The 21,990-nt window shown below is 40.6% G+C and overlaps 1 protein-coding gene across 1 annotated transcript in view; it reads left to right on the plus strand.

The window, feature by feature from the left end:
- The window catches only part of LOC123879213 (R3H domain-containing protein 1), a 47,722-nt gene that overhangs the window by 17,583 nt on the left and 8,149 nt on the right, over positions 1-21,990 (plus strand). The window contains exons 2-23 of the mRNA XM_045926825.1: positions 5,292-5,689; positions 6,233-6,310; positions 7,055-7,264; positions 8,296-8,456; positions 9,149-9,243; positions 9,786-9,852; positions 10,209-10,264; positions 11,585-11,705; positions 12,251-12,381; positions 12,919-13,018; positions 13,739-13,862; positions 14,138-14,233; positions 14,725-14,842; positions 15,181-15,285; positions 16,146-16,246; positions 16,917-17,021; positions 17,429-17,492; positions 18,548-18,642; positions 19,160-19,582; positions 20,010-20,118; positions 20,658-20,734; positions 21,575-21,680. Coding sequence (XP_045782781.1) covers positions 6,245-6,310; positions 7,055-7,264; positions 8,296-8,456; positions 9,149-9,243; positions 9,786-9,852; positions 10,209-10,264; positions 11,585-11,705; positions 12,251-12,381; positions 12,919-13,018; positions 13,739-13,862; positions 14,138-14,233; positions 14,725-14,842; positions 15,181-15,285; positions 16,146-16,246; positions 16,917-17,021; positions 17,429-17,492; positions 18,548-18,642; positions 19,160-19,582; positions 20,010-20,118; positions 20,658-20,734; positions 21,575-21,680 — 2,530 coding nt within the window. The 5' untranslated portion in view covers positions 5,292-5,689; positions 6,233-6,244. The remainder of the gene's footprint in view (positions 1-5,291; positions 5,690-6,232; positions 6,311-7,054; positions 7,265-8,295; positions 8,457-9,148; positions 9,244-9,785; positions 9,853-10,208; positions 10,265-11,584; positions 11,706-12,250; positions 12,382-12,918; positions 13,019-13,738; positions 13,863-14,137; positions 14,234-14,724; positions 14,843-15,180; positions 15,286-16,145; positions 16,247-16,916; positions 17,022-17,428; positions 17,493-18,547; positions 18,643-19,159; positions 19,583-20,009; positions 20,119-20,657; positions 20,735-21,574; positions 21,681-21,990) is intronic.

Here is a 21,990-nt window from a genome sequence, read left to right on the forward strand (position 1 = left end):
TAAGACTATGGCAGAAACCCTTCTCACTCTGAGAAGAGACCCCGTACTCAGTAGTGTGCCGGAAATGGGTTGATCATGAAGTAGTCATAAGTACTTTAGCTTACAGCGTTTATGTTTAGATCACACTAATATTATAAAGGTGAAAGTTTGTGTGTATGTGTGTGTGTGTGTGTGTGTATGTTTGCTACTCCTTCACGCAAAAACTACTAGACGGATTTGGCTGAAATTTGGAATGGAGATAGATAATATCCTGAATTAGCACATAGGCTATTTTTTATCCCGGAAAATCAACGAGTTCCCACGGGATTTCGAAAAACCTAAGTCGTCGCGGGCATCGGCTAGTTTCAAATATAATTCGCTAACGAACTCGACGACGAACAAAGCGATGTAGCGAATAGAGATTACCAATGGCAGATGTCGTGCAGTAGCGTCGTTAGGTCAAACAATACGACCGGTTCCATCCGGACCTAGCTTTTCACCGGTTTTAGTTTGAGATGCACTAGATGTAATAAAGGGTAGGGTGCAATGGACGCGGTATTATATACCGCATCCTTATGAAGCTTCCAAGATACTGCAGCGCATCGAGCATGTTCGCCGAGGCGGGAATGCCCGATTTCTTTGCTGTTATCAGGACGCGGATATCTTCCTTCTGGGAAAGATTGCGTGGCTCTGATAACAGCATCCTCCAGGTGGTAGGCCAGGACCTACGCAGTCCAATGATAGCACATTGGAGGTTGATGCATCGAGATTCAAACAGAAAATTGCTCAAAATTGCTCACCTTCAGTGTGCTATTTTGAATTTAATTTAAATTTAAAAAATTATACGTTTAGCATCTCCTGGGAGCAAAAAGATGCTTCATACGCTGACTTTTTCCCAAAAAAATTAATAGCAGCATCGAATTGTTAGTGAAAAACGGAATAAAAAACCGGCCAAGTGCGAGTCAGGGCCTACCTACGTGCCAATTTTTAGGGTTCCGTACCTCAAAAGGAAAAACGGAACCCTTATAGGATCACTTTGTTGTCTGTCTGTCTGTCTGTCTGTCCGTCCGTCCGTCCGTCGTGTCTGTCAAGAAACCTATAGGGTATACTTCCCGTTGACCTAGAATCATGAAATTTGGCAGGTAGGTAGGTCTTATAGCACAAGTAAACGAAAAAATCGGAAAACCGTGAATTTGTGGTTACCTAACAAAAAAATGTGTTTCTATTTTCAAAGTAAGATAAGTATACCAAGTGACGTATAATATGAAATGGTTTTACCTGTGCATTCTAAAACAGATTTTTATTTATTCTCATGCATAATAGCGTTTGATTTATCGTTCAAAATGTCGGAAAAAATACCCGAGTACAGAACCCTCGGTGCGCGAGTCTGACATGCACTTGGCCAGTTTTTTTTTAAATTTTAAGTAAGAAGAATCTCCCTCAAATAAGTCTAAGTTATATCAAAGTAATCACCTACTTGCCAACTCCAAATTTTTGTGCATCTCAGTTAGTGTCCCTATATTGGTGCTAACCCTTACCCTAAAATAAACTCGACTGACCAGTTTACAACCCTCCCTTTACATCCCTTATTGAGGACACTGAGCGCTATCTGACATAATATGTAGGACAATATCACACTAATATTATAAAGGCGAAAGTTTGTATGTGTGTGTGTGTGTGTGTGTGTGTGTGTGTGTGTGTGTGTGTGTGTGTGTGTGTGTGTGTGTGTGTGTGTGTGTGTGTGTGTATGTTTGTTACTCCTTCACGCAAAAACTACTGGACGGATTTGGCTGAAATTTAGAATGGAGATAGATAATATCCTGGATTAGCACATAGGCTACTTTTTATCCCAGAAAATCAAAGAATTCCCACGGGATTTCAAAAACCTGATTCCACGCGGGCGAAGTCGCGGGCATCGGCTAGTTATTATTAACTAGCTGATGCCCGCGACTTCGTTCGCGTGGATGTAGTTTTTTAAAAATCCCGTGGGAACTCTTTGATTTTCCGGGATAAAAAGTAGCCTATGTGCTAATCCAGAGTATAATCTATCTCCATTCTAAATTTCAGCCCAATCCGTCCAGTAGTTTTTGCGTGAAGGAGTAACAAACATACACACACACACACACACACACACACACACACACACACACACACATACAAACTTTCGCCTTTATAATATTAGTGTGATTATCAGTTATATAGTCCGCGCCAAACAGATAAAATCTTACATCAAAGTATAAAGTCTACTTACTCTTTTGAGACTTCGTCTGTGGTGGCGTTTGCTGGCGCGCGTGTTGTGACTTTTTGGAGTGTTTTTTTTTTGTTAAAACTGACTGGAAACCAGTGGGGTGCCGTGAGTATGTCGGCGAGCGCCGGCACAGACGGGGTCCATACTTGTATAGTTTAACTAACTTGTTACAAATAACTACAAACTTGACATTGGCTAATCTTTGTAAAGCCAGACGAGAGAGAAAAAAAAAAAGAAACTTACTCTTTTTAAAATTTTCTTCGGAATAGCAGAAAGAAAGAAAAAGTGGACAGTGAAGCACTTATCTCTATAAGAGATCTCTACCAGTGACCCTTGGCGGTGCGAGAGGTTGTAAAGGGAGTAGAATAGGTACAGCAAAGATCGACAGTATTCATGAAAAAAAAAGATGTTATGTTATATTATATAAAATTATATAATATACCTACAAGTATGTATTTATAAATTAAAATAGGCTTCTAATTCTATAGGTACAGGAACTTCTTCGGCAATACCTATACAGGGTGGAATTTCGTAATGCCACCTGAAGGGAAAGTACTAATACTGTAGGTAGAAAATTTTACTGAAAGAAAACATTCCTTTATTTTTGAATAGAAAGAAAACTGCATTCAAAGATTTTCGAAAATTCGCTTGCCACACCCGGGAATCGAACCGACTAAAATCTGTGAAAATTACAACCTGTACTTTTATTGCATAGATCGATAGAATCAATTATAAGGATCAAATCTCTCTAAGAAACTTGATAAATGAAATGAAAGGATAACCATGAAATCTGGACTTATAAATTGAACGAGTCAAGTTAAAGCTCTTTAGCTCAAAGATCCATCTGTTTACTTATGTTAGTAATTAATAATTATTATTGACGTCATTTATCCATTAAAATGACGAATTACTATTTCGATAAGACGGTTGCAATTTGTACGTGTTTGTAATGCAGACTCCTTTCTTAGATACATAAGTAAACAGTTAAGTTAAAGAGCTTTAACTTGACTCATTGAAGTTATAATATGTAAGTCCAAATTAATTTTTTTTTCATTACATACTAATTACCAAACACCCTGTATACAGTATTAACAGTACTTTCCCTTCAGGTGGCATTACAAAATTCCACCCTGTATACATACATTAAATCGTAAACGCCAAGGTAACATAAACTTACAAGTTACATTTTTCAAAGTCACGGACTTTGCGAATGCTTTGATATATACCTAGTTTATCTTTATACCCTGGCTTTGCCCTTGGCGTAGCAGCTCGTAGCTTGCATGCTACGGATTTCCCCGTAGACTGCTACGCTCGCGGCTATCCGATACATCTAAACGACCTAAGTAAAGGCTGGGGCAAGGTCGTATGGAATACCTATGTATTTACATAATAATGTATGATTGTAGAAGCGGTGATAGTGCAGTGGTTAAGATGACGGCCTCCTATTGTAGGAGTCCAAGATTCGATCCCGGCTACGGACCTCTAACTTTTCGGAGCTAAGCGGATTTGCTTAAATCGTGTGGAAACCTGCGTTTTAAATACCCTTTTACCCAAACCCAAAAAGAGGGGTGTTATAAGTTTGACGTGTGTATCTGTCTGTGGCATCGTAGCTCCTAAACTAATGAACCGATTTTTATTTAGTTTTTTTTTTTGTTTGAAAGGTGACTTGATCGAGAGTGTTCCTAGCTATAATCCAAGAAAATCGGTTCAACCGTTTGAAAGTTATCAGCTCTTTTCTAGTTACTGTAACCTTCACTTGTCGGGGGTGTTATAAATTTTTAATTTACACTTGTCTACAACCGTACCGCACGCCACCGCAAGCAATTCACCCTCACCTGGGTGCCTGGTGCACTTCGACCGCCCGTTGTACCAGATCCTTTTTTCCACGCACATGCAAACTGTGGAATTAACTCCCATCGGCGGTGTTCCTACTAGATTACAACATGGGGTTATTCAAAGGGCGAACCGACAAATTCCTGAAAGGCCGGCAACGCATCGGGGGTACCCCTGGTGCTGCAAATGTTCATGGGCGGCGGTAATCACTTAACATCAGGTGACCCGCCAGCTCGTTTGCTCGATATTTTTTATTAAAAAAAAAAATAGCACTAGAACCTATGTTCGCGTAATCGCGGTAAATCGCGGTGACTCAGTGACGCATAGGCGTAGGCATGAACTTGACAGAGGCACTGGGTCAGGGTTGTTGCTCCGTTTCCATTTGCACACGTCGAATTATTGACGTTGGAGAATGACTGAAGAAGATATGACTTATTTGTTATAGCGTATAGTTATTGCATAGGGTAAATTGTGCTGCTACCCAGGAACATTATCTTATAGCAATCTACTCGAAAATAAATAATGATAAATTATACAGTTTTTTTTTTTAAACTGAGACAATATTGGGAAATCTGACTGACTTAGGAATCTTTAGGTCTTTTTTTGTGAAAATCATTTTGGCATAGTCAATTTTTTGGTCAAGCTTGAGTTGTCCATAAAAATCAATGTAATTTCCTAAAAATTTTTAAAGGGCTCTCCCAACGCTGCGCTTTTGCAGCTCCCAAAGCTGGACCTACAAATAATGAATGAGTCTTATTAAGACGTGCGATATTTTCGTCGTGACGTGCTACAATGGAACCGTGTCAAATTACCGTGAATCACTAGTCTAGATAAGCATAAAATGTTGCTTCTCAAGCTACATTAGCCTTCAGAACCGTGATCGCGAGTTGATAGGTAACCGCGCCCCACGGAACCATCGGAAGTTATGCGAAACGGCAGTTTTAGGGTTCCTTAAATTATTGACTTTTATTTTTATTCGATTACAAGTTAGCCCTTGACTGCGATCTCACCTGGTGGTAAGTGATAATGCAGTCTAAGATGGAAGCGGGTTAACTTGGCAGTTTTATCACCACATACCCCGATATCGGTTTATGCACGGGATCGTACCGGAACGCTAAATCACTTGGCGGTATGGCTTTGCCAGTAAGGTGGTAACTATCACCACTTCACTAAATCATTGGTTATAATGATGATGATAGTGAAAATTAGCATTTTCTTTTCTTTGTTACAGATAAATGGATGCGACCAACGCAAAGAAGCACAAGATAAAGTGACCCCAACAACGAATTTTGGAAATTCCAGCACAAAACGCAACAATGCTATCCTACACCAGCCGTCCAAAGCGAAACACTGAAAGCGACACTATAAAAAACCTTAAAATTAAAAAGAAAGCGAGCTTACCAACTATAAAACACCCAATCCGTTTACAGTGGGGGTTCTAAAAGCTTTAACTACCAACTTCTACATTCTAGAAGATTCTAATAATACTTGCCTTCTCTAGTTCTTGATTGGTCCAATTTTTTCGTTGTATTATATATATACTTGATTATATTATATCGATGTTAGTGCTAGATATAGTGTATAGGCGTAGTTGCGTGAAGTTGTATATTTCTACGGTGAAATAGTGAGGTTAGTATACGATCGTCTATTCATTATCTCTAATATTTCAATTTAAAAAAAACCGGGCAAGTGCGATTTGGACCAAAGAATACCTAGCACTTTTATTCAGAACACTGCAAGTTAATGACGGACTGCGCCATGTATATGTGATTTAGTAAATTAATTTTTTGTGAACACAACAGTATAAGTATTAATATGAGGGCTTCAGTGATGTAACCACAAATTCACGGTTTTTTCCTTTTCTTGTGCTATAAGCCCTACCTACTTGCCAAACATGATTCTAGGTCAACGGGAAGTACCCTGTAGGTTTTCTTGACAGACAGACGAACAGACGGACAACAAAATGATCCGATAAGGGTTCCGTTTTTCCTTTTGAGGTACGGACCCCTAAAAAAATTAAAAAGTATTTTTTCTTGAACGGAACCCTTCGTATGCGAGTCAGACTCGCACTTGGTCGGTTTTTTGAATCTAAATTAAGTCTACTAATATTAATTTCATCGATCAACATTTCTGATAATCTCGAAACACCCAACTTTTTTCCAAAATTTTCAGAGTGGTGCTGTAATGGAGCAACCTGAGGTGGAGAAAGGCTGTCCGGCCTCCGACGACGCCGGACTCAGTAGAAATAGGGTAAGTTACATAAACATTCAACGTTGATTTAGGTATTCGAAGGCCTCGTCGGAACTATTTGCTTTTCCGAGATAAAAGAAGTCTATGTCCATCTCCGGGATGTTTCTTTTTTAAATAAAAATAGCGAGAAAACGAGCGGGCGGTTCACCTGATGATAAGTGATTACCGCCGCCTATGAACATTTGCAGTGCCAGAGGAACCGGGGCTGCATCATTTGGGCTTTGAAAAATCCTGTGGGAACTCTGTTCTTCTGAGACAAAAGGTCTCCTAGTCCTATGTCCTTCCCCGGTCTGCAAGTTATCTCTGTACCTTTCGTCTATATCAGGTAAACGGATGGGATGGGATGTGAAGACAGACACACTTTTGCAATAACTACTAGAGGATGCCCGCGACTTCGTCCGCGTGGATTTAGGTTTTTAAAGATCCCGTGGGAACTGTTTGATTTTCCGGGATAAAAAGTTGCCTATATCAATTAGAGGGACACAAGCTACCTCGGTACCAAATTTCGCCAGAATTGATTAAACTTTCGTTGGCCTTTCGTTGGCACGACACATACATAATACACTGTTTAAGTTAAGTTAGTTTTTAAGTTTTATATTTTAAATTTTATATTTTAGGTTTTTTTTTTATTTATTTTTTTTATAATAAAAAAATAAAAAAATTATAATATTAGTATGGATTATACTCGTAGTATCTACTGGTATTGGTATTGTATAACTAGTGTAAAAATGTTCTTGTTTCCAGAGTTTCAAATCAAAACAGCTCGTGCGCAGTCAAGCGATCCGCGAATCCACATCTCCCCCTCGAACCGTCTCACCATACGCGAGCAAAGACGCGGCGTCGAAAGAGCGTACCGATACAGTCACCAGTGACAGGACCGACAACAGTGACTCCAGCCACAGTGACAGGTGCACCGTCGTCACCTGTGACAGGAAGCAACCCGTCGAAATACAGGTGAGATGTTCATTTCCTGGTAAGATGATCATTTCCTAGTAAGATGATCATTTCCTAGTAAGATAATGGTAGCAGTTTCCAAACAAAAAACAAGAAAAGAAGGAAGATCAAGGTGCTCGGGAAGAAAAAGAGTGGAGGAATCGGGTATAATGTAGAGAAAAGTACTAGGCACGCATAACTTGTGAGTAGTCAGCTATACGCGAGCAAAGACGCGGCATCTAACGAGCGTACCGACACAGTCAGCAGTGACAGGACCGACAACAGCGACTCCAGCCACAGCGACAGGTGCACCGTCGTCACCTGTGACAGGAAGCAACCCGTCGAAATACAGGTGAGATGACCATTTCCTGGTAATAGGATAATTTCCTGGTAAGATGATCATTTCCTAGTAAGATAATTTTCCAAGCAAAAAACAAGAAGAGAAGGAAGTCAAGGTGCTCGGGAAGAAAAAGAGGACCTGCGTCTTCGGGCACGAACCCAGAAGACGCAGTTTCGAATCCTGCCGGTTTCGTAATTAACCCCCGACCCAAAAAGAGGGGTGTTATAAGTTTGACGTGTGTATCTGTGTATCTGTCTGTGGCATCGTAGCTCCTAAGTTAATGAACCGATTTTAATTTAGTTTTTTTTTTGTTTGAAAGGTGGCTTGATCGAGAGTGTTCTTAGCTATAATCCAAGAAAATCGGTTCAGCCGTTTAAAAGTTATCAGCTCTTTTCTAGTTACTGAGACCTTCACTTGTCGGGGGTGTTATAAATTAATTTACACTTGTTTTTGGTATTTATTTAAACATTATTAGTCATGCTATTCATGACTATTCCCCTTTCCCCTCCAATTGAGCGTAAAGCTTGTGCTAGGAGTAGGTACGTCAATAGTGCAACGGGTGGGGTTTGAACCGCCGACCTTTCGGAATTCAGTCCGCTCCTCAACCGTTGAGCTATTGAGGCTCTGAAAATTGAAATGACGTGCCGCACAGCTTATACAAAATGAACGTCCTCTTTCTTTCTTTTCTCTATGCAGATTTGTAATCTTGCAGATAACGGGAGGTGGATGGGAGTCAGAGGGGCAGTCGGAGCAGAGGCTGCGCACGCGGCGCTGGCTCGGCCACCGCCCGCACTCGGACTCGTCGCGCGACCTGCTGTCCTACAACCCGCGCGTCGCGTGCGTGTGCGGTGCGTGCGCGTGCCCGCACTGCAGGTACGGTCGGCCTCAGAATTTCGCAAAACTATTGCATCTGTCGCACTTTTTTTTTTTTTTCTTTGGTCTGGCTTTACACTGATTAGCCAATGTCAAGTGTGCAGTTATTTACAAGTTAGGAAAACTATATGTATAAGTATGGACTTCGTCTGTGCTGGCGCCCGCCGACATATACGCAGCGCCCCTTTAGAGCGCTTCTCAGTCAGTTCCTCGGTCAGTTCCACCACCAATAAACACCAGCGGGACACAAAAACCGGCCACTTCTAACAAAAAAACACTCCAAAAAGTCACAACACGCGCGCCAACAAACGCCACCACAGACAAAGTCCTCTGTCGCACTTATGACCTTTTTCTATAAACACGCCACACACACCTAACGCATGTGCATACCGTGCCACGCGAATATTATCATTAAGGTGATAAACGACTTACGGTCTTTGACTGTACGTTAACATTCATGGCAGGCTGGCACTATACGTGAGCAATGAGGTACGCTCTATCGTAACAATCTGTATCTGATGTTAAATGATTACGCCTAAGGGGATAAAAAGATATCCGCTAAGGAAGGGTTTTTTGAAAATTCAACCCCTAATAGGGTAAAATAAGGGGTTTGAAATTTGTGTAGTCTACGTGGATGAATTCGCGGGAATAAGCTAGTATTTAATAAAATAACAAAAATCATTTGTCAACAGAGGTCGTCGAAGGAAGCACGCGTGCCCGACGAAGCAAGACTCGGGCATTGTGTGCTCTGAGGACTGCCCAGACTGCTCCGACTCTGAGCACGCTGGTAAGTAGTACTGGCACACTGCACGACACTTAGGGAACTTGTAACAAAATGTGGAGGCGTCACCGGCAGGCGTCAAATGTTCCTATGTTAGCGACAGGTCGACATGGTGATTGATGAAATTCTACAGACACATATTTTGTCTCCTCGTTTCTAATTAGAACCGCTAGGATATGAAACACCATTCCGGCATCAATTTTCCCCTCCACTTTTTTTCTATTCAATGCCCTTGACTGCAATCTCACCTGGTGGTAAGTAATGATCCAGTCTAAGATGGAAGCGGGCTAACCTGGATGGAGTATGCCAGTTTCCATTAAACCCATATCCCTTTGGTTTCTACACGGCATCGTACTGGAACGCTAAATCGCTTCGCGGCATGGTTTTGCTGGTAGGGTGGTAACTAGCCAGTAGCCACTTCTGAGGCCCAGGCATCTTCTAGGCAAGCACCTTAGGCTGCATCACCACTTGCAAGCAGGTTTGATTGCAGCCAAGCCCTACATTAAAAAAAAATATCTTTGATAGTACCCTTAAATTGTAATTTTCAGGTCCAAACGGGGATGGTGCTAGAAAATCTGACAGTTTTGATACAGAAGAGCAAACTTTCTACTGCAGGTAGTTATTTGAATCATATCAACAGATTATATATTATGATTTTTTGACATTATCTATATATACATTTAGTTAGTTAGATATAGTTTTAGGATTTTACTAACATTAGTTTTAAGGTGTGTATAAGTTATTACTAACAAAATATGACCGAAAAAAACAGTCGAAATAAATTAAAGTAAAGTAAGGAGGTAAAGTTTGTAAATTTGTTTGTAGGAAGTAATCTCTGGAACTACTAAACCGATTTTGAAAATTCTTTCACAGTAGAAACCTTAATTTTTTAATTTTTTCCCATATATATTTTTTTATAATTAGAGGTCCCTACGAAAATTATAATAAACTACTAATACTATGATTTTCAGGTGTCCTGAACGCAAAGAGGCTCCTAAGACCGTGTCTCTGGGAGGGATCGACCAAGGTTGGTACTGTTCATATAGTCTATTCATCACCATCATGATCAACCCATCGCCGGCTCACTACTGAGCACGGGCCCCCTCTCACAATGAGAAGGGTTAGGCCATATTCTACCACGCTGGTCAAGTGCGAATTGGCAGACTACACATACTTTTGATAATATTATGAAATGAAGAACTCTCAGGCATTCAATTCAATGCAAATTTCTTTATAGCGAATGTGGATGTTACAAACACAAAAAAGGTAGGTACAGCCAAATTCTTCCTATTAGCATGCAATATGTTATGATAACAATTTGTATAATATGTACAAGGTTTGGTAAAATTTGTCACATTAAATAATTTGAAACAAAAAAAAGGGAAATGTCAAAAATTAAAACTTTTCTAAGAGGTAATCTGTCTTTTCTAACAATAGTTTTTTTTTTCAATTTTATCACACTTCACACTATCACACTAATATTATACAGGCGAAAGTTTGTATGTGTGTGTGTGTGTATGTTTGTTACTCCTTCACGCAAAAACTACTGGACGGATTTGGCTGAAATTTGGAATGGTGATAGATAATATCCTGGATTAGCACATAGGCTACTTTTTATTCCGGAAAATCAAAGAGTTCCTATGGGATTTCACCCCACGCGGGTGAAGTCGCGGGCATCGGCTAGTCTATACTAATATTATAAAGAGGAAACCTTTGTATTTTTGTATGTTTGTATTGAATAGGCTCAAAAACTACTGGACCGATTTCAAAATTTCTTTTGCCATTACTTATAGGGATTCTTCCGAATCCGTATAGGCTATATTTTATCCCGGAAAATAGATAGGATTTTTCGTACTGCTGATTTTTACAAAAAACTGCCGTACGTTAACGATTCTCGCGAACGCTGCCTAAATGGTTAGAGATGTATGGTTGACTTCTATAGAAAAGTTGAAGAACTCAATAATGCCGACAAAAAAGTCCGCGATAGTATTTATTTTTATTTATTTATTTATTTAGTAATAGACTTAATTTAAAGAGAAACATTTTTCACCATTTTTTATAGACCAAAGCACTAGATAAAAAACAGACTGTACCTACTGACTGTAGACTGTGACTGTGTATAAACCAAACATTTATATTTTAGCCATTATAACCACTTTTCCATTAGTTTTACGATAAATTATAACTTTGACTTGCATCCGTGCGAAGCCGGGGCGGGCCGCTAGTCTTAAATAAAGGAAGTTCTCGCGTCTCAATTATACAGCTGGCCGTGCAGGTTTCCTCACGATGTTTTCCTTCACCTTTTCCAGTTAAAAAAGTAAATATTAATTTCTTTGTATGATTACAGACGAACCCACGGGTCCTGAGCTAGTGAACTTCTTAAGAGACACCCTCAACAAGAACCCCAGGGACAGAGCAACGCTGCTGCGAATAGAAAGGGAGCTGCATTCTCTAGTCAACGACAACGGGTGAGGTTTATACCTATAACACTAGCAAAAGCTTAACGCTATTATTATACTACCTAAACCACGGTACACCACGCAAAGTTTGTTGAACTCTTGCGTCAGTCAGATGTTTTATTTGCAATACATTTAAAAATACAGGTTTTTTTTCACGTTGGCTCATTTACACCTTCTATTATAGACCCTTATTAAATATACTATTCATTCCATAGAGTAAAATCAAACTCAAAATCATTTATTCAAAGTAGGTAATGTTGTAAACCTTTTGTTTGTCAGAATTGTTAGGTTTTTAAGATGATATAGTGGTGATAATTAATTACGTAAAATCACACTAATATTATAAAGGCGCAAGTTTGTGTGTATGTGGACGGATTTGGCTGAAATTTGGAATGGAGGTAGATAATATCCTGGATTAGCACATAGGCTACTTTTTATCCCGGAAAATCAAAGAGTTCCCACGGGATTTCGAAAAACCTAAATCCACGCGGGCGAAGTCGCGGGCATCGGCTAGTATTTGAAATATCCCTCTTACGTCTTGAATTTAATTGCAGAAGGTGCATAGTTCGGTTCCCGGTGATGACGTCATACGGCCGCATGTTGGTGCATCGCTGCGCCTCGTTGTTCCAGCTGGCGCATCATTTGGACCATTCCAATAAGAACTCCGTTCTAGTGTCCAAAAGCGGTAAGCGTGTATATCCATACCTCCATATCCATTACTTCCATACATCTATACTTAATATTATAAAGAGGAAACCTTTGTATTTTTGTATGTTTGTATTGAATAAGCTCAAAAACTACTGGACCGATTTCAAAATTTCTTTTACTATTACTTAGAGGGATTCTTCCGAATCCGTATAGGCTATATTTTATCCCGGAAAATAGAAAAAATAAATGTCCACCCGTGCGAAGCCGGGGCGGGTCGCTAGTAAATTATAAATGCGAAAGTGTCTGTTTGTCTGTCTGCTAGCTTTTCACGGCCCAGCAGTTTAAACGATTTTGTCGAAATTTGGTGCAGCGTTAGTTTACATCCCGGGAAAGGAGATAGGGGATAGTTCCCACGGGATTCTTAAAGACCCATCCGCAATAAATGAATCGCTAACTTTAATTAGCTTGGAGACCATTTTTTTCGCAATTTTCTGTATTATCTTGCCCTGAAATACGGGGTAACCCGTAAATTACGGGGATCTGGCAACCCTAGCTAAAGTTGTAACATTTGTAGGTACAAGTGGCGGGCGGATACCGTGCACAAGCTTCCGGGAGTGGTGCACTGCAACTTTCCCACGATCGCCGCCAAGGAGGCACGAAGACACACTAGCCAAGTACGTACTAACTTCACAAGACAATAATAAATTCAATCAGTAAAGAATAGAGAAGCTGTGATAGCCTAGTGGTTAGAACGTCCAGCTCCTAATCGGAAGTTGGGGGTTCGATCCCGGGCACGCACCTCTAACTTTTCAGTTATGCGCGTTTAAAGCAATTAAATATCACTTGCTTTAATGGTGAAGGAAAACATCGTGAGGAAACCTGCATGCCTGAGAGTTCTCCATGTTCTCACAGGTGTGTGAAGTCTGCCAATCCATACTGGGCCAGCGTGGCGGACTATGTCCTAAACCCTTCTCACTCTAAGAAGAGACCCGTTCTCAGTAGTGGAGCGACAATGGATTGATCATGATGAAAGAAGTGAAGTTCCAGCGAAAGAAACAAGAGGGTAGTTCGATACAGGTCATGACAGCTCGAGGTTGATATAGGCCATGATATACAAGGAACCAAGAGGCAAATCTGTATGGTACAACATGCAGCATGCAACATGCCCTCCCACTGCTAAGCATACAGGAAAAGCAAGCCCCATAAATTCATGGTTTTCGGTTTTTTTTTTGCTTTACTTGTGCATCCATGATTTTAGGTCAACAGAAAGTACCCTATTAGTTGATCCTATAAGGAAGAACCATTAGGGTATCCACGAAGTGATCCTATAAGGAATCCTTTTTTCTTTTTGAGGTACGGAACCCTATGGTGTTTACAAGTCATATAAATTCCAGGTCAATACTGAAAAGGTGCGAAGGTGGCTCGGGTTCCGTGCCAGCGGTATCGGGCGGAAGAAGCAAATCGCTGGAACAACGAGAGAGGGAATATGAGCGAGTGAGACGCAGGATATTCAGCACGGTGACTATACACACACACACACATACACGCACGAACCCACACACGCACGAACCCATACACGCACGAACCCGCACACTCACGAACCCACAAACACACACACACACAAACCCACACACGCACCAACCCACGCACCAACAAACCCATTCACACACACACACACACAATAAATAGATTTTTACGAGTGAAAAATTTTCATGGTCAGTTTAGTAGTTCCAGAGATTACTTCCTACAAACAAACTTACAAACTTTACCTCTTTACAATATTTTTGTTTTAGGATAACTGCACGCAAGATGAATCTCAATGGCCGTGGCTGGCATCTGGACCCGTCAAACTGTTGACGCCTGATACTGGGAGGAACAAACTGTTAAAAGTATGTTTTTTTTAGGGTTCCGTACACCAAAAAGAAAAACGGAACCCTTATAGGATCACTTTGTTGTCTGTCTGTCTGTCTGTCTGCGTGTTTGTCAAGAAAACCTATAGAGTACTTTCCGTTGACCTCGTATCATCAAATTTGGCAAGAAGGTGTGTGAAAACAGTGGTAGTTACACCACACAAAAAAAAATGTGTTCATGAACAAATAATTAGTATTTTCAATTTTTAAAGTAAGATGTGTAGGTAGAAGAAGTGGGGTATCATATGAAAGGGCTTTACCTGTATTTACCTGTACATTCTAAAACAGATTTTTATTTATTTTTATGCACAATAGTTTTTGATTTATCGTGCGAAATGTCGAAAAAATACCCGAGTACGGAACCCTCGGTGCGCGAGTCTGACTCGTACTTGGCCGGTTTTTTGATTGATAATATTGTTGGTTTTGTAAGATAATAATGTAATCTAATGTACTTTTGATCCATACTAAAGGTACAATCATTGGAAAGCCGCGGCGGTGAGACCAGCGTCCGCGGCCCGGTGTCCAAGAGTCACAGTTTTGGTGGATACACTGGTGAACCCGCACAGCAGAGGATGCTCAGTAAACAAGGTCCATAACGTTCCAACTAGTTAGTGGAGTCAATGAAGCCTTTTCGTCGGAAATCCTCAGAAACAGCTCCGATCTTTATCATTTTTTTAAATTTTTTGTATTTTTAATATTCTTTAAAATCAGAAACCTTTTGAAGCGGGGAAATAATCCATACTAATATTATAAATGCGGAAGTGTGTCTGTCTATCTGTCTGTCGCCTTTTCACGGCCCAACAGTTTAACCTACTCTGACGTTTGGTACAGAGTTAGCTTATATCCCGGGGATGGACATAGGCTTCTTTTTATCTCGGAAAATCAAAGAGTTCCCTTGTTAACAAAATGACGTTTTCTCTTAACAGGTGATCAGGCGTTAAGTAGCTGGCGGTTGTCACCCTCCAGTTCAGGGTACAAGACCCTCAGCTTGCGAAGCACGGACTCTGTCACCCCTTCGCCTTCCCCTACAGGTAATCATCATCAGCATCATCAGCCTGTGGACGTCCACTGTTGGACATAGGCATTCCCTATAGGGCGCCACCACACCCGGTCCTCAGCCTTCCTCATCCAGCCACTTCCAGCCAGCCGCTTTATATCGTCGGTCCATCGTGCTGGAGGGCGTCCCACTACGCTTGCTTATACGCGGTAATCATTTATTCATCTGCCAATTCGCACTTGACCAGCGTGGCAGACTATGGTCTAACTCTTCTCATCCAAATTGAAATTCAAAATATTTTCATTCAATTAGACTTTTACAAGTACTTTTGTATCGTCAAAAGCATCTACCACTGTTTCGGAATGCCTTTCCTACCGAGAAGAACCAGCAAGAAACTCGGTGGTTGCTCTTTGCAAAGATTTGATATACAATACTAGCTGATGCCCGCGACTTCGTTCGCGTGGATGTAGATGTTTAAAAATCCCGTGGGAACTCTTTAATTTTCCGGGATAAAAAGTAGCCTATGTGTTAATTCAGGGTATAATCTATCTCCATTCTAAATTTCAGCCCAATCCGTTCAGTAGTTTTTGCGTGAAGGAGTAACAAACATACACACACACACACGCATACACACATACACACAAACTTTCCCCTTTATAATATTAGTGTGAAGTGTGATTATGCCATGTATAAAAGTAATTGAAGTCCTGCGCATTGCTGGAGCGAGCTGCAGGTCAAATCCACTAACATAATCTTCGATTGTATAATAATGCTTTTCTCAGGAGCATAGATTTTTTAAACTTGTGTAAAGGCAAGTCCAAATTGATTGCGGAGAGACCCGTGCTCAGTAGTGAGCCAGCGATGAGTAGGTGATGATGATGTTGTTTGTTCCAGGCGGCACGAGTCCCGAGCCGGGCATCGAAGCGACTACCCTCGTGTGGGCCGTCACCAACATGTCTGCCGTGCCGCCCGGGGCACTCGTCATACACCCACAGGTAATATAAGGTTTTCATTTTGTTATTCGATCTACCTTGTTGTGGTCTTTGACCTGATTCCTCCTTCATCTTTCTACCATCATATCTATTAGGTTTATGGGGGAATCTATTGTTAATCTCTGTTGGATCATCCTACAATCAATTTTCGTTTGGAAAGCAAATTATACTGAGAAAATCCGAAAATGTCAACTCAAGACAACAGTAAAAAAGCCCTATGTAGTTGATGTTGAGTATTATAGCCCTATTTTTTACCCGACTACGTCAAAGCCAAAAGGAAGGGTTATGATTTTAGTAGTCTATGTATATATGTATGTATTGAAAGAGGAGAAAAATTCTGAGTTCGTAAATATAAATACAATACAATGTTAAAATACACCGAGCGACAGACAAAACAATTTTGCTATATTTATCGCTATCTATCGGGAGTTCGCGGGTAGTAGTTGGGTTATAGTGATTTTTTTTAAAGAATATTAGGCATGCTAATCATGACTCCCCTTTCCCCTCCAATTAAGCATAAAGCTTGTGCCAGGAGTAGGTACTACAATAGTGCAACGGGTGGGGTTTGAACCGAAGACTTTACGGTATTCAATTCGCTCCTCAACCGTTGAGCTATCGAGGCTACTAACTACTACTATAACTAGTGCTGTTTAATAATAACAATTATTTTCAGACTGGTCGTCCGTTAATGAACCCCGATGGCAGTATCTACCACTTCGATCCTAACAACCCGCCGGTTTTATACAATACTGCTGCATACGTCCCTAACGACGAAAAGGTAACCATGATCAACCCATTGCCGGCCCACTACTGAGCACGGGTCTCTTCTCAAAGTGAGAAGGGTTTAGACCATAGTCTACCACGCTGGTCCAATGCGGGATTGGCAGACTTCACACATCTTTGAGTACATAGAGAACTCTCAGGCATGCAGGTTTCCTCACGATGTTTTCCTTCACCGTTAAAGCAAGTGATATGTAATTGATATGATATGATTACAATCCGAGTATCTTTAAAACAATAGTGAATAGGCACCTTCTAGGTAAACGCGCCCCATCTTAGACCACATCATCACTTTCCATCAGGTGTGATTGTGGTCAAGCGCTTGCCTACAGTGAATTAAAAAAAAATGGTTTTTATGGATGGATCTTTTTCCGAATATTTAAAGATAATAATTAAACTTTTCAGGTTGATTCAAACAATGAAACAAGGAGGGGGAAATTAGAAAAACAACACTCATTTATTGACAACGGTGAGTAAATCATTATACAAGGTGTACCCTGAATCGGCGGTATGTCAAATATTAGGCTATGGTGACGTTAAATCATAGAAAAAGAGGCTACCATAAGGCTACCTATACATATAAAAATCGCCAAATCTATACATATAATAAAATTGTAGAAAAGTGGTGTCTGTACAATGGAAATATATAAAATAAAAGTAGCAGGGGTTGTTATTATATCGATGCCGAACCCGAAATTGTAATTAATTTTTTTTTGTCTGTTTGTCTGTGTGTTTGTGCACGCTAATATCAGAAACGGCTTATTCGATTTAGATACGGTTTTCACTAATATATTGTAGTAAGCTTCACTTAACATTTGGTGTTTATTTCATGTCAATCGGTTCATAAATAAAAAAGTTATGTCAATTTAAAGAATCACGGCGAACATTTTTAACGTACAGAGTACGTACTACACGCCTCGCGCGTAGCGTCCGTGGCTACATAAAGCGCGCTGATTCCACGCGAACGAAGTCGCGGGCACAGCTAGTGTACTAATATGTGCCGCCTGCCAGTGAAGTCGAAGCCTAGACGTTTTGTCAGAAGTTCCCCAACGGTCGTGAACTGTATCTATTGTCTATGACGTCTATCCAATCCAATCCATCAGCCTGTATGCATCCACCGCTCAATTTGAGCCTCGATAGCTCAACCGGTAAAGGAGTGGACTGAAAACCAAAAGGTCGACGGTTCAAACCCCGCCCGTTGCACTATTGTCGTACCTACTCCTAGCACAAGCCTGACGCTTAGTTGGAGAGGAAAGGGGAATATTAGTCATTTAACATGGCTTTTATAAAAAAACAAAAAAAAAAACTGCTGGACATAGGCCTTTCCAAGAGCGCGGAACCGAACACGGTCCTCCGCCTTCCTCATCCACCCGCTCCCCGCCACCTTCTTTAGGTCATCGGTCCAGCGGGCTGGCGGTCGTCGTCGTATGACGTCTATCGGTTAATGAGGATGATGATGATGATGATGATGATGATGATGATGATGATTAAATCATTTACTGAAGAGTAATATGTTGGTCGCAGAGTGCGAGTGTCAGCCGGCAGAGGAGTGTCGCGCCAAGTGTTGCTGCGAGTGTCGGAGACATGAGTGCTCTCAGAAGACCACCAACGGGGAAAAGGTTATTTACTTTAGATTTTTAAAAAAAACTTGGAAAAACGGAACCCTTATAGGATCACTTTGTTTTTTCTGTCCGTCCGTCCGTCCGTCCATCCGCCGTATCTGTCAAGAAAATCTATAGGGTACTTCCCGTTGACCTAGAATCATGAAATTTGGCAGGAAGGTAGGTCTTATAGCACAAGTAAAGGAATAAATCCGAGAACCGTGAATTTGTAGTTACTTCATTAAAAAAATTTAAAATGTGTTTAAATTTTCAAAGTAAGATAACCATACCAAGTGGGGTATTATATGAAAGGGCTTTTACCTGTACATTCTTAAACAGTTTTATTTTTATTTTTATGCATAATAGTTTTTGATTTATCATGCAAAATGTCGGAAAAAATACCCGAGTACGGAACTCTCATTGCGCGAGTTTGACTCGCACTTGGCGGGTTTTTTGACTTGAATTTTGCTTTGCATTGACTATTAAAGAAACTAATCATTAATAATTATTATTTATAAATATCCTCTTAATACAGGGCTCACCACAAAAAGTAAAATCAGCGTCCAACCCAACCACCCCAATAAAAACCAGATACGAACCAAAACCACCCTCACCTGAACCAAAACCAGAAGCAACACAAACCAGAAACCAACCAGAACCAAAAACAAACCACCAGCTCGAAAACCATCACCAAAATCCAAAAGAGCCTCCAAAACCAATAGAAAACCAGAAAAGTTACGAAGCACAAAACTCAACCAATCAGAGCCCTTCGAATCCAAGGTCATCAGAATCAGCCAATCAGAGGCCGGTATACGAGCAAAGGGCTTACGATCCAGCCAATCAGAGAGGTTTTGAGAATCGGTTCGATAATCGGATAGAGCTTCAAAACCAAAGGGTTGTTAAAATGCCTGAGGAAGGTTTTCAACAGAATTATGTTCAGGGATTTAGAAGTGAAGATGTAAGTACTAATACATTATACATATAATAAATAGAATATAACATTGCTAATGTTATATTCTATTTATTATATGTATAATGTATACCTATTACCTGTTATATAAAAGGAAAAGCTCACTGATCGACTAACTGACTGATATATCAACGCATAGCTCAAACTACTGGACGGATGGTAATTGGAGTGGGGACGCTAATCCGGTGCGAAATAGTGCAAGTGACTTGCGGGTGTGCGGGGCGTCCCCCACCTTATGCCCCGATTGCCATCTCGACTTGTCGCAAACTATCCCCGCCATTTGAAATTCTATCCCGCAAAATCCAAAAGTTCCCACGGGGTTTCCTATATAAAACCGAAGCTTACGAGGACGAAATTGCGGACGTCGTTTAGTATTTAAATAGTTTGCCTGTTTATTTGTTTATACCTTTTTTAGATAACATCCCCACAAGCGGTGATCACTTACCCTCAAGCAGACGCGGCGGAGATGCAAAACATGATGCAAGCAAAAGTCACGCCTATACCCGCGCCCGATCACAATATACGTGAGTTGCATCGATTTTATACTCTATCCACGGAAAGAAGTTAGTATAGCGCTCTCTCTGTCACGTAATCCCATACAAATGACAGAGACGAAAACCTTTTTGAGGCACCAACCAATCCCAGACTATGTTTTCTAATTGAATTTGGAATGTTGTTGAAACCATTTTCGAATTGAATTTCGAATGTTCTTTGAAAACATATTTCGTGATTGGTTGATGACTGAAAATGGTTAAGGACGAAGCGACCGGCCTGCCCGCGAAATTCAAATTTAATTTGGTTTTTCGCAATTTGTAAACCAATACGATAGCGTAGGCTTATGGCATTCTGATTCCGACAGTGGCAGTATCATCCTCACAGGAAAAACCAAATTAAATTTGAATTTCGCGGGCAAGCCGGTCTCTTGCCCCTTAACGCCTACTGTGATTTTCATCTCTGTCATTTGTATGAGATAACGTAACATAAACGTTTGTTTTTAGTTGTTCTAACTTTTCCAAGCTATGTGGGTTTTAATTTTTTGTCAAAATGTGTGTTTGTATTTCAGGGCCGATGTCTCTGACCAACGTGGTGTATCCAACCTCAATCCCGCCGCCCAACGCTTACCCGTATCCGTGCAGAATTGTAAGTTTTTTCATATTTATGATAAGTTAAAATTAGCAGTAAATAACATTTTCCCATAAAAACTTTCACCGTCTATTTTACCCCCTCAGAGGTTGAATTTTCAAAAGTCCTTTCTTTGCCTTAATAGCTATAGTGTGTTTCATCGAATAGTACCTATGGTGTTGTGTTGGCTTCCCTGTCTGTCCAAGTCATTGGCACCATATTTGCATAAGAAGACGTAGATTTTGTTTATTTTCATTTGATTTTCCTGAATGAATGAAATGAAAATCAAATGAAAATAAACAAAATCTGCGTCTTCTCATGCCAATATGGTGCCAATGACCACCCAACAGACAGGGGAGCCAACATAACGCCATAGGTACTATTCGATGAAACACACTATATTTGTATGCTAAATTTCAGCCCGATGCGTCCAGTAGTAGTAGCTGTGTGTTGATGGATCAGTCAGTCAGCTATTATTATCAGTCAGTTATATTATACTAGAGGATGCCCGCGACTTCGTCCGCGTGGATTTAGATTTTTAAAGATCCCGTGGGAACTGTTTGATATTTCGGGATAAAAAGTTGCCTATGTCAATAACAGGAACGCAAGCTACCTCGGTACCAAATTTCATACAAATCGATCAAGCGGATGAGTATTTAGGAATCCCGCGGGAACTGTTTGTTTTTTCGGGATAAAAAGTAGCCTATGTCCTTCCCCGGAATGTATCCTAAGTCTGTACAAAATTTCATTAAAATCGGTTCAGCGGTTGAGCCGTGAAAACGTAGCAGACAGACAGACACACTTTCGCATTTATAATATTAGTATGGGTGGATTTAGGTTATAATTTTTTATTATCAGGAGCAATCAATGCAGCCAGCTCCCATGTACCAACCGATGATACAGCAGCCTGAAGAGCAGAAACACCACACACCTTCACCTCACAACGAAAACACATTCAGAATTGGTAAGACTTCAGCATTTGACCTTCGGAACGGATGAAAGTCTTATATCATCGACATTCCATCTATACGCACGAAACGTTTCAAAATTCATTCAAATCCAAAATATTTTTATTCAATTAAACTTTTACAAGTGCTTCTGTATCGTCATAATAATCTACCACTGGTTCGGAACGCCGTTCCTACCGAGAAGAACCAGCAAGAAGCTCGGCGGTTGCTCTTTTCAAGTGTTCAATTTACAATAATACGTTTTGCGTCACCACTCCTCAATGAGGAATCCTCATACGCCTTACTAGAGTGTGGAATATTCTTCCG

This window comes from Maniola jurtina, chromosome 27 (genome assembly GCF_905333055.1).
Source record: "Maniola jurtina chromosome 27, ilManJurt1.1, whole genome shotgun sequence".
Taxonomy (NCBI): Eukaryota; Metazoa; Arthropoda; class Insecta; order Lepidoptera; family Nymphalidae; genus Maniola; species Maniola jurtina.